General features: G+C 44.7%; 2 protein-coding genes across 26 annotated transcripts in view; one reads left to right on the top strand and one right to left on the bottom strand.

Annotated features, from left to right (window-relative positions):
* PIGL (phosphatidylinositol glycan anchor biosynthesis class L) overlaps positions 1 to 6,787 on the bottom strand; it is a 49,903-nt gene extending 43,116 nt beyond the window's left edge. For all 6 annotated transcript variants that reach the window (XM_027519462.1, XM_027519465.1, XM_027519464.1 and 3 more), the window contains exon 1: positions 6,531 to 6,787. In XM_027519462.1, the coding sequence (XP_027375263.1) occupies positions 6,531 to 6,768 (238 nt within the window). In that variant the 5' untranslated portion in view covers positions 6,769 to 6,787. The remainder of the gene's footprint in view (positions 1 to 6,530) is intronic.
* The window catches only part of NCOR1 (nuclear receptor corepressor 1), a 115,586-nt gene continuing 110,039 nt past the window's right edge, over positions 6,543 to 12,089 (top strand). For 16 of the 20 annotated variants that reach the window (XM_027519417.1, XM_027519431.1, XM_027519425.1 and 13 more), the window contains exon 1: positions 7,668 to 7,838. The gene's annotated coding sequence lies outside the window, so the exon portion shown is untranslated. The other 4 variants (XM_027519419.1, XM_027519433.1, XM_027519418.1 and 1 more) reach the window with 4 other exon arrangements.

The following is a 12,089-nucleotide window of genomic DNA, read 5'->3' on the forward strand; positions in this document are numbered from 1 at the left end:
TGCAGGTTCGATTCCTGAGTCTGGAAGACACCCTGGAGAAGGGAATACCCACTCCAGTATTCTTGCCTGTGGAATCCCATGAGCCAAGGAGTCTGGTGGGATACAGTCCATGGGGTCACAGACTCAGACTCGACTGACTGGCTAAACACACAAACTGTACTTATGAGCAGTTGTCTGGCTGCTGCACCCCTCAATCCAACTCTCCATCAGATAATTGCGTATATGCTTTGTGCTAGTTAACTTTCCTGAGCCATTGATTTCTCCAGCTGTGAAGTGGGGACGATGGCCTTCTCCTCAGGCTTTCCTGAAGATTATGTGATAATACACATCCACTTGGTTTGGTTCTCAGAGTTAATCTCCCTTTTCCTTGACTTTTTATCTTTACGTTCCCCCTTTTCCTTTCCTTTCCCTCTGAATTACAATCCACCGTTATCATCCAGATCAAATGCCAATCCCTCTGGGAAGCCTTCTGCTATTTTTTTTTTTTGGATAATTGCTTTACAATATTGCACTGGTTTCTGCCATACATCAGTGTGAATCAGCCACAGGTATGCCTTCTGCTATTTTTCCCTGGCAAGTCATCGTTTCCAGTGTTCTGCTCAGAAGGATGAGCTCTCCTCTGGGATCTGATGATTAAGTCCTAAATGTCTTTGACCTTAAAAGCATCGGTCTCATTCCTGGTGTCAGCACCCTGCAGGTACTCATGAGGCCCCGAGAGAGTGGAGAGTGGCTCTGCTTCCTGTCCCAGAAAACTCAGAAACTCCCAAGTGAAACCTTTCCACTGCTGCAGGGGTTCCTCTAGGGTGAGTTTTGAACTCTTTGAACCCAGATAGGAGACAGTCGCTATGTTGTATCTGACAGAAGGACTAACCCCCAAGAGACTCCAGACCACAATTTCATTTTGTACTGTACTCATCACAAATTTTTGAGTCAGAAATTGTCAATTTTGTGACAGTCATCATATTTTAGGTTCCCCTCTCCTATTTTGTCTCAAGGTTACTTATCTTTGGTACTAAGAGCCTAACTTACACTAGTGATGCGATTCCTGATGTCTGAGGCCGAACACATTAGACTCTGATTATTGGTCGTGACAAACTGCTTGGGGAGCTGATTTTATTGCTTTGTGTTTGAACTGAGGAACACAGAAGGGGTTACGGAGTTGAAGTCAGAGAGCATCTGAGGCGTTTTCACTAGGTCTGGTAAACACGTAGGCACTTCAGTGGAGTAAGTGGCTATGACCCTCCAGAACAGTGCACCCAGTCAGTAGACAGTAGGTGTCACAAGTCATATGCAGGTTCAAGGAGAGAAACAGGCTCCACTTCCTGATTGGGAGAACCAGTCTTTCCCTCCAAACCGTCCTCCATATGCCACTGGAACGAGCTTTCTAAAATACAAAACTGTCTGTGCTAATTCTCCACCAAATGTATTTTACAACACCGTACTGTCTACTGTGGCTTTCTCCCATTTGTATATGAATAGATATCTCAGTGGTTGGGCTTCCTAGATGGCGGTAGTGGTAAACGATCCCCCTGCCTATGAGGGAGACTCAAGAGACGTGGTTGGGAAGATTCCCTGGAGGAGGAGGACATGGCAACCCACTCCAGTATTCTTACATGAACTGCATGGAAAGAGGAGCTGGGGGCGGGGGCGGGGGGGGGGCGGTGGTGGTGGGGTGTGGTACAGTCCGTGGGGCCTCAAGGAGTTAGATGCGACTTGAGCACACAAACACGCACACCTCAGTGGTTACATAAACTGGATAAATGCTGGACTAAACTAAACTAAATTTTAGGATTTTTTATAGCAAGACTTCACCAAGATGTGGACAGTCTAACAAGGACTATACAGCTTTAAAGCGGGGGGGTTGGGGATAGCATATCTGATTAAGTTCCCTAAACTTGTTGGGTCACGTTATTAACTTTTTTAAATAGCAGCTTGATGAACTGGTATTTCTTGGAACACACAATGGGAATCAAATGAGTTATTCCTTAACTGTCACAGCAACAAGATGTGTGAGGCAGATTGGATGTAATGGCTCAGAACTGGAAAGACCCACAGGGTTCTGGTTCCTCCATATCCTAGCTCTTAACTTTGGTTAAGTTACTTTTTTGTGATTTAGATTCCATAGTTTAGAAAAAGGTGAGGCGGGGGGGACAAATTATATACATGTGTACCATTCTGTGTATTTAATGCTTATCATAGGATTGCTGAGAGGATTATATGAGCCACTAATAAGATACAATTTCCCCCCTGCTTCTCCCTACCCCTCAGAACTGGAGTTTTGAAGCATTCAAATGAGTCCCAGACTTACTTATGTTTTTACTATTTCTCTGAATGACTTGCCCTATTTCCTGTGAACCTAAGTCCTATTTTAAAAGACCAGCTCAAAAGAAAAGCTTTTCAAAGTTTCCTTACTCCAACTCTGTGAAAAGAAAATTCATGCTTTTCCCCATTTTGGGTCCACAGTATTTTCTCTGTCATGCAGTTACAGCTTTCATTATGTTATATAACAAGTTATTAACTTCCTGCTTTTCAAGTTAGAATAAATCAGGAAGGTGGCTAATGTTTAATCCATACATGTTTTCAATGAATTGGGGATTTTAAAAGTAATTTTAAAAATTACAAAGAAAGTTAGATGCAGAGGAAACAATGAAAGACAACAATACAGATACTAATATATCAGTATGTGTCCAGAGTCTGGTAGGTCTTATATTTTTGAAAAAATTTTGATTTCTGGCCTCAACCTACTAGAAAACAAGAAGAAATTTAGTAAAGAATCTCCTGTACCTATAATACTTTGTAAATAAAATTCAACCATCTCAAAATAAATTTTGCTTATATTGATTTCCATAGTTGATAAAAACATAAAATTAAAAGCAAAAAAAGAAGAGACCATTACTTGCATCTATTTGCAATTATTATCTTTAATAGAATAAACTGAGAAAAGTGCTTAGATTGAAATTCTCATTATATATGAAAAATGGTTTAATCTTTACTGCCAATAAAATTTTTTTTTGAGGAAAAAAATGTTAATCAAAGCAAGAAGTATACATAAAGAGGTTATTTGTAATAGAGATAAACTGGGGGGGAAAACTTCTAAATATACATACAATAATAAGGAACCAGAGATCAAATTGCCAACATCCGTTGGATCATCGAAAAAGCAAAAGAGTTCCAGAAAAACATCTACTTCTGCTTTATTGACTATGCCAAAGCCTTTGACTGTGTGGATCACAACAAACTGGAAAATTCTTAAAGAGATGCGAATACCAGACCACCTGACCTGCCTCCTGAGGAACTGGTATGCCTGTCAAGAAGCAACAGTTAGAACTGGACATGGAACAACAGACTCGTTCCAAATCGGGAAAGGAGTACATCAAGGCTGTACATTGTCACCCTGCTTATTTAACTTATATGCAGAGTACATCATGTGAAATGCCAGGCTGGATGAAGCACAAGCTGGGGTCAAGATTGCCAGGAGAAATGTCAATAACCTCAGATATGCCTATGACACCACCCTTACGGCAGAAAGCGAAGAACTAGAGCCTCTTGATGAAAGTGAAAGAGGAGAGTGAAAAAATTGGCTTAAAGCTCAACATTCAGAAAAATAAGATCATGGCATCACATCACTTCATGGCAAATAGATGGGAAACACTGGAAACAGTTGACAGACTTTATTTTGGGGGGTGCCAAAATCACTGCAATGAAATTAGAAGATGCTTGCTTCTTGGAAGAAAAGCTATGACCAACCTAGACAGTATATTAAAAAGCAGAGACATTACTTTGCCAACAAAGGTCTGTCTAGTCAAAACTATGGTGTTTCCAGTAGTCATGTATAGATGTGAGAGTTGGACCATAAAGAAAGCTGAACACCGAAGAATTGATGCTTTTGAACTGTGGTGTTAGTGTTGGAGAAAACTCTTGAGAGTCCCTTGGACTGTAAAGGGATCCAACCAGTCAATCTTAATGAAAATCAGTCATGAATATTCATTGGAAGGACTGATGCTGAAGCTGAAACTCCAATACTTGACCACCTGATGTGAAGAACCGACACACTGGAAAAGACCCTGATATAAGCAGGAGAAAGGGACAACAGAGGATGAGATGGTTGGATGGCATCACTGACTCGATGGACATGAGTTTGAGTAAGCTCCGGGAGTTGGTGATGGACAGGGAAGCCTGGTGCGTTGCAGTCCATGGGGTTGCAAAGAGTCAGACATGACTGAGTGAGTGAACTGAATTGAAGGGATGACTAACTAAAAGACTTCCTTGGTGGCTCAATGCTGGAGACACAGGCTTTATCCCTGGGTTGGGAAGATCCCCTGGAGAAGGAAATGGCAACCCACTCCAGTATTCTTGCCTGGGAAATCCCATGGACTGAGGAGCCTGGCGGGCTACAGCCCATGGGGTCCAGACTTAGCGACTAAACAACAACAAACTAAATTAAGGTTTATCCCTATGAAACCATTTAAAAGGCTATATACCTAGTTCTAATTAATATGGATAAATGTTTAAATTAAAAGTTTCAGAAAGATGTGTTCATTACCTAACTCGTTTCAGTTTTATTCCCAGGGCAGAGTATACATCCTAGCAGACAGACTTTATTTAATGAAAAAAAATTTTTTTTTTAGTCAAGACTTTTTAAAGAGAAGTTTTAGGCTCACAGCAAACTTGAAGGTAAGATACAGAGAGTTCCCAGAGACTCCCTGCCCCACACTTCCACAGCCTCCCCATTATCAGATCTCCCACTGGATGGTACATTTGTTACAACTGGTGAACCTCCACTGACACCATCATCATCCGAAGTCCACACTTTCCATTAGGTTCACTCCTGGTCTTGTACAGTCCGTGGGTTTGGAGAAAAGTATGACAACCCACCCCAGTATTCTTGCCTAGAAGATCCCATGGACTGAGGAGCCTGTCGGGCCACAGTCCCTGGGGTTGCAAAGAGTCAGACACAACTTAGTGAATGAGCATGCATATAATGACATGTATCCATCATTATAGTATCAGAGTATTTTCACTGCCCTAAGAATCCTCTGTGCTCTGTCTATACATCCTTTCTCCCATCCAAGCCCCTGATCCCCACTTTTTACTGTCTCTGTAGTTTTGCCTTTTCTTGATTGTCACGTAGGTGGAGTCATACAGTACAAAGCCTTTTCAGATTGGCGTCTTTCATTTAGTAATACGCATGTAAGATTCCTTCTTTTCATGACTTGACAGGTCATGTCTTTTTAGCTCTAATATTCCACTGTCTGAATGGACCACAGTTTATCCACACACCTACTGAAGGACATCTTGGTTGCTTTCATGTTTTGGCAATTACAAATAAAGCTGCCTTAAACATCTGGGTGTAGGTTTTTCGATGAACATGTTTTCACTTTCTTTGGATAAATACCAAGGAGGGTTATTGCTGATAAGTGTATGTTTAGGTTTGTAAGAGATTACCAAACTAACTTCCTTACAAAGTGACTGCACCATTTTGTGTTCCCATCAACAGTGAATGAGAATTCCTTTGCTTCACATCCTCACCAGCATTTTCTGGATTTTGGCCATTTATTATTATTATTTAATCTCTTGGCCGTGCTGTTTGGCATGTGGGACCTGAGTTCCTTGACTAGAGATGGAACTGGCACCCCCTACATTGGCAGCCTGTAGTCTTAACCACTGGTCTGCCAGGGAAGTTCCCTGCCTATATTAATAGTGATTAGTACACAAAAGTTTTTAATAAATATTTAAGAAATTAATGACAAAGTAATATTCTGTGACAAATCGTATAAAACATGCTTATTGGGGAAAATCTGTATAGAAAAAGAACTTGTAGGAAACACAACCAAATAAGAAAAGAGCTGATTGGGCATGTTACAACCAGCTTTATTGAGGTATGGTTTTTACATACCATCCATTTCACCCACTGTATATGTACAGTTTAGTTATTTCATTTATACAGCTGTGCAATTATCACCATAATACAGCATAATGGTCAATTTCTGTTTTCTCATCCCATCTTTTCTGTACGGTAAAGGAGGATTTATTCTTTGAAAGGTCCCTTCAGTGAAAGCTGGGTGGAGTGGACCGCTAAAATGACCAGTAAGATTACTCTCTAGTCTAATGGGCTCTCCCCTCGGTTTGACATGTACATTTTCTAGCACAGAATGAAGAGTTGAGCAGTCATGACACGGCCTACATTCTGTTTGGTCGTTATTCTTGGCCCTCCTGTGAATGAAAAGGTTTCACAGAATACTGATTACAGCCAGTTCCCAGCGCAGATGTAGGTATTTATCGGAAGCAAATGCTCTCCAATCGCGGTAGCCGGGAGCCTGGCGCACATGCGGCCCACGTGCCCCCACTCCGGGAAGCCGACCCTGGCTGGGATCACGGATTCTCGCCCCAGAAAAGGGTCCTCCTTCAGTGTATTCATTCGCCTGGCGCCTACGACAGAAACCTCTTCGGTAAGAGGCTGACTGAAACAGGCCGGCGCCTGAATTATCTCCGCCGCCCCGAGTCCCCGCGCCCCGCCTACAGCCTCCTACCTGCGGAGAAGCAGAGCAGGAACAACTGGTGCCGCAGGCGGGCCAAGCCTAGAATAGTGGGAGCAAAGAACATGGCTTCATCGTCGGGGTGCGCCGTCACCAGAAGTGTCCGGCTTCCGCCTCCGGGCAGGCCAGCCTGCTCCGGCCTCGTCATTCGCTCCCAGGAGCCCCAAACCCAGAGAACGCCCCATACCAGGACAGCCGCCGCCAAACACAGAAGCGGCGCCGCCACTTCCATGCCCCAAGAGGAGAAAGTGCGCCTGCGCAGATCGGGAGGCTGCCGCCGGGCCGACTCCGGCGGGAAAACCGAGCTCGCGGAAACCCCGTTCCGACTGTAAGTCCGTCCCGCCGGCCTCCCCAACGGCCGGAGGCTTTAAGCGTCGGGCTGTGTGCTCGGACACGGACGCCTCTCAGGCCCTCTTCACGGGCTCTCGCTACTTTAAGCGGCCTTTACGAGCTCTCATGCCCGCTCGGCTTTAGGGCTGAGCGACCCCCTTGCCGTCCACACAGAACTTAAGGGGAAGCGTCTGAAAAGAACCCCCAACCTCTTGAGTGCGAGTTCTCTTCATGTCACTTTTTTATCACTCGTTTCTTAAAACCCGGGCTTTCTCGTAACTATCCGGGTGGACACCGACTGTGTTTCTCCTCCCTAATTGTGGGATGTGAAGTGGCGGCTTCTCTAAAGGAACAGTATGCGGTGGCGAGGCCCGTCCGGTCAGTTCCTTGGGAGCGTGAGGCCGAGAGCGTACTTGGCGGGCGCGGGGGCCCGGGATCCTCGGAGGGAGGGCTGGCATCACGGGCCGGTCGGCCGCGCGCGGTGTTTGAGGGAGGCCCGCTGCGAACGCAGCCCGAGCCCGGGAAGCAGCGAGCTGGTGGCCGCGCGACCCCGGCAGCCCGGGCTCGAAGGCCCGCGTCTTTCCCTCTCCCACGCCCACGGGGAGGCCCGGGCGCGATGGCTCCGCGTTGGGGCCGCCGCTGTCGCCGGACCGAGGCAGGATGCCAGGAGGTCGGACACGGGCAACCCAGGAAACTCGGCCAGCGGAGGGAGTCGGCCTGCCAGCCTCCGGAAGGAGGAGGAGCCGGCGCCGGAGCCGCCTCAGCCGCGGTCGCCGGGCCGGGGGGGAGGAGAGGGGTTGAGTCAAGATGGCGGCCGAGGTGGCGAAGCAGCAGCGGCGGCGGCGGCGGCGGCGGCTGGAGTGAGCTCTCGGCTCGCCGCGCCGACCAGGGCCCGGGCAGGGCCGCGCGCGGGGCTGCGTCCTGCCCCTCAGGCCCGGGGCCGCGCCGTCCGCCGCGCTCCGCCCGCTCCCGGTGAGTAGGCCTGGCGCCCGCAGCCCGGCCTCCGGGCCGCCGCTCGCCCGGGGCCGCCGAGGGCTTCGGGGGCGCCCGCCGCCGGGGCGCCTTCCCGGCCGGCGAGGGGCGTCGCGGGACCGGCGTCTCGGGACCCGCCCAGCCACGGGCTTCTTGCCCTCAGGGGCCGGGCGAGCAGGGTGCGGCGGGGAGCGGGGCCGGGCGAGTGGGGGAGGCTGCTGGAGTTTGGAGGAAGAATGGGCCGGGGCGCCCGGGGTGTCCTGCGGGGAGGGGGCTGCGGGGCCCGGGGCGGCGCGGGCCCGGGCGGCGGGTGGGGCCCGCGCAGGTGGCGGCCCGCGCTCCCTCCGGGGCGGAGTTGGTGGCCGCCCGCGAGTGTGCACGGGGTCAGGGCGGGTGACAGCGGTGGACAAGTGCGTGAAGAGCAAACTAGTTCACCTTTGCGACCAAACCGCTTGGGGTGTAATGGCGAAGGGAGGGCGGGGGACGGCGGAGATGGGAACCCGGTACCTTCTGGCTTTTATCGTGGCTGTTTAACGTGGATTCTCTTTTGGGGGGAAGAGGGATTAGAGAAACTATCATTGAGAAGTCAGTCTTAGTGGCGAGGAGACAGAATTTTTCGAATTAACTGGATTAGGGGTATAGTCGTGTATTAAAGGTATGAGTGGGCATAAGTGATATTTAGTAAAAGTATTTGCTCGGAAGTGTCAGTTTTCTTTTAACCGACGTTGCGGGCTCCAGTCCCGCTTCTACAGAGTTAACCTTGGTTTGGTGGTGTGGGTAATTCTAATCTTTGGGATTAGTATTTTCACCTGCATCAGATTTGCTTCCCTAATTAGATCCTAATTGTATTGAAATTTACATTCCTTGCGTGCACCCTGGTGAGGCAGTGATGGGAGGCTGAACGTTTCGTAAAGAGCAACAGGCCAGGGATTTTAAAATGCCTTCAAATCATTCATTCGTTCAGCTGTCTTGATCAATAGCTGCTGCTGATGCGTCACACGTGAGTCTCCCTTGGATAGCTGAAGAGTTGATGGCATTATTTAGTTTTTAATAGTTTTCGAAAATGTGATGTATCCTTAAAGATAATTATTGGCAGAACCAACTGGTCAGAAGCAGACCAACTTTAGAATATTATTTAGACATGGGTAAAAATTATGGAAGAAATCTTATTTCACAAGTTGTTGCAGAAAGAAGTACTGTTTTTATTTGCTCATTCTGTTAAATTCCAGTGGAAGTTTATTTATTTTACACAGTTGCTTTGCTGTGCTTTAAGCAGACCTGTTAATGGAAATCAAGGTTAACACACACATGTATATGAATAATATGCACATACATACGTAAGGATATGATTACTTGCAGTATGAAAATACTCTTTCCTTTTACAAAAGGCTTGCAATATGTTGAACTCCTCCCTCAGAGAAAATGTAATAAAGAGTCCTGATTGGTCTTTAGCCATGTGTCATTTTGGAACAGGATCAACCTTTCTCTGCTTCAGTTTCCTCATCTATGCTAGTAGGAAAATATCTGCTCTCCTAGGTTGCTACTGTGAGCCTAGGAGAATTAATAGTTGTGAAATTGCTTTACAAAGATCAAAAGGTTATATTTGTGTGTGAGAGTAACAGCTTCCTCTTCATTTTTGAAATGCTTTATCTGCGCATCTCTCACGGCATTTATTCTTTCTGCCTTGCATTTAGGTACCTACTTGTCTTATCTCCTCTTGAGGACAGGAGAAGCCCTTCTCTGACTTTTAAGGCACTGCCAGAGGGTATTGACACAGCAAATGTTTATTGTGTGGATTAACATTGTATTCTAATTAGAAAATTGTGTTCACAGTTATAGCTTACAACTTATGGAGTATACCTGCTGATCTGCTGTCACAGATCTGTGTAGCTGTGATCCTCTTCATGACTTCTGAGGAATAAATGTTTTTAACTGGGTGTCTTGCTGGACTTCATATAGTAAAATGTAAGAATTTGGCCTGCCCACCTATTTTTTTGAAAAAGTGTAGAATGCTAAAAATTAACTCTTTCTTTGAATTCAATTGAGTAAAATTTGTTCCAAGGCTAAGTACAGATTAGTCAAGTTTTTCTAAGCTTTTTTTTCTTCTAAATTTTGTGGATTGGAGAGTTTGTTTTGCCATTTCTATCTTTGGGAGAAAGTAGAGGCTTTTAAATAAGCCAGGGATTGATGTAGGTTAATGTCAGGCTGTTTCTTACTCAGTTTTTTGTGTGTTTGTTACTCAGTTTTAATTGTATTTTGTAATCTCTCTTAACTGAAATTTCAAATCCGTAACTCATGTTTGAGGATAATAGAGATCTCGAATACTTAGTTATTTCCATGTGTTCATTTACTTCAGAGATTGAGTTTTACTGGAACGCAGTACAAAGTAGTAGTAAAGGTTGGTCAGAATTTATTATGTATGGACTTATGTTGTGTAGTTCGTTCACTTGTTCAGCCTGTGTGGTGTGCCTCATGTTTAGGGCATGTTACTAAGTGCTATTAAAGTATAAAGTTGACGGGATCAGTTATGTGCACAAAGAACTCAGTCTATAGATTGTCTGATACTTTGTTCTTTTCAGGTTTCAGGATGCAAAAGTACATTCAGAGAGAAGGTTAAGGAAACATTGTCTTTCTCTCAGAACTTCCTTAGGAGTATTGAAAAGCTACCAGAGCTTCTGTCATGTAGCAAGAACTGTATGTAGAGCATCTGTTTTTTATTTTGGTATTCTTGTGGTGGTGGTTTTCCTTGAATATTTTTACTCTTCTACCATTTTTTCTATACCAGAAGCTTGTGTGGTCAAAATATTACTTGGATATTACTTGGATTGTTTTCAGATACAACCTGCTTTTTTGGGGGGAAGGGGATTTCCTCTTTGCATGTGAAAATGAGAGCATACAAAGCCATGAGGGTGTTGGGGGAGTCTTCAGGTTGACTCTTTATGTGTGCTGCTGTTACCGTCACTTAACAGTAATCTCAAAGACAAATCTAAGTTGGTTAAAACAAAATGCTCATTATTTATAGAATTATAGAATATAGAGTCATGTAGGTTAACCAGTTGTGTTTTACTGGTGAGTATAGCGAAGGTCAGTGAACAGAACAGATCTGGCCTGAACTGTTGCTATTGGCCAGCAGCAGAATCCAGTCCTCGGCCGTCCAGAGTAGCTCCTGCTGTCACACTATCATCAGGGGATGATTCGGTGTGAAGGTTGACACAACTGAAAACAAAAATTAGGGGGTGGGCTGGAGAATGAGCGGTCAGTCACTCAGCTGAGATACTGAATTTGAGTTCAGTAATATACCTCCTTAACTGTACATTTCTGCAGTGAAAAGATAGTTTGAAAAAAATTGGTATTGATCTATATCAGTAATATGATCACTGGGAATTACTAGTTTCATTTTTAATCTGTTATGATGAATATCTTCTTAAACAAAAAGGCCTTTAAGGTTATCTGGACCTACTGACATTTCATGGAATTTAAGTGTTACTGTGATGGAAATTTTATTATGCCAATGGTTTAGAGACACAATTTGCTAGGTTAGGTTATGTATCAGTTATTGCTTGCTTCACTTTCAAACTGCTACTTTTTTTTAAGTTTGAGAAGCTTCAGTGGTTAATATGAAAGCGTAGATAAGTAATGTGAACATGAACTGTCTTTTTAATGTCATGTTGAAAAGCTTCATATATAATGTTAGTTTTCTATAGGTACTCATGCCATAAAATTTATTTTAAAGGAAAAGGCATAGTTTTCTTTTTAATGTCCTCACATGAATACTGAAGCATGATATGTTTGTGTGTTTTAAATTCCATTTGGGCTGTTAAATAACATGCCTGTTTTGGGTTGTGTTAAGAAGGGTTGTTTTTTCCCATTCTGTGCTTTTTCCAGAATGCTGTTTCCCTACCTTACACTTCCATACTACCACATATGTATATTGCTGATTTTTTGAGAGGTATTTATCACATACCACTTCATCCAGGAAGTCTCCTTGCTCCTTCCTCTTGTCTGAAGATGACTTCTTTTGGTCTGAAAATTCTTAATACTTTACTTAAACCTCTGTTATAACATCATAGTTACTTATATACATGTCCATTTAATCCCTAGTAGAGTATACTATAAGCCCCTTGTGGACATGTCTATGTCTCACTTATTTTTTGATCCTTCTTCTGGCCCTGCTCCCAGAATAACTCTCTGTTCTTGAGAAAGGTGTAGTAAGGATCTGCTGAATGTATAAGAAGGAGCCTGGAGGTACTT

This window comes from Bos indicus x Bos taurus, chromosome 19 (genome assembly GCF_003369695.1).
Source record: "Bos indicus x Bos taurus breed Angus x Brahman F1 hybrid chromosome 19, Bos_hybrid_MaternalHap_v2.0, whole genome shotgun sequence".
In the NCBI taxonomy this organism is placed as follows: domain Eukaryota; kingdom Metazoa; phylum Chordata; class Mammalia; order Artiodactyla; family Bovidae; genus Bos; species Bos indicus x Bos taurus.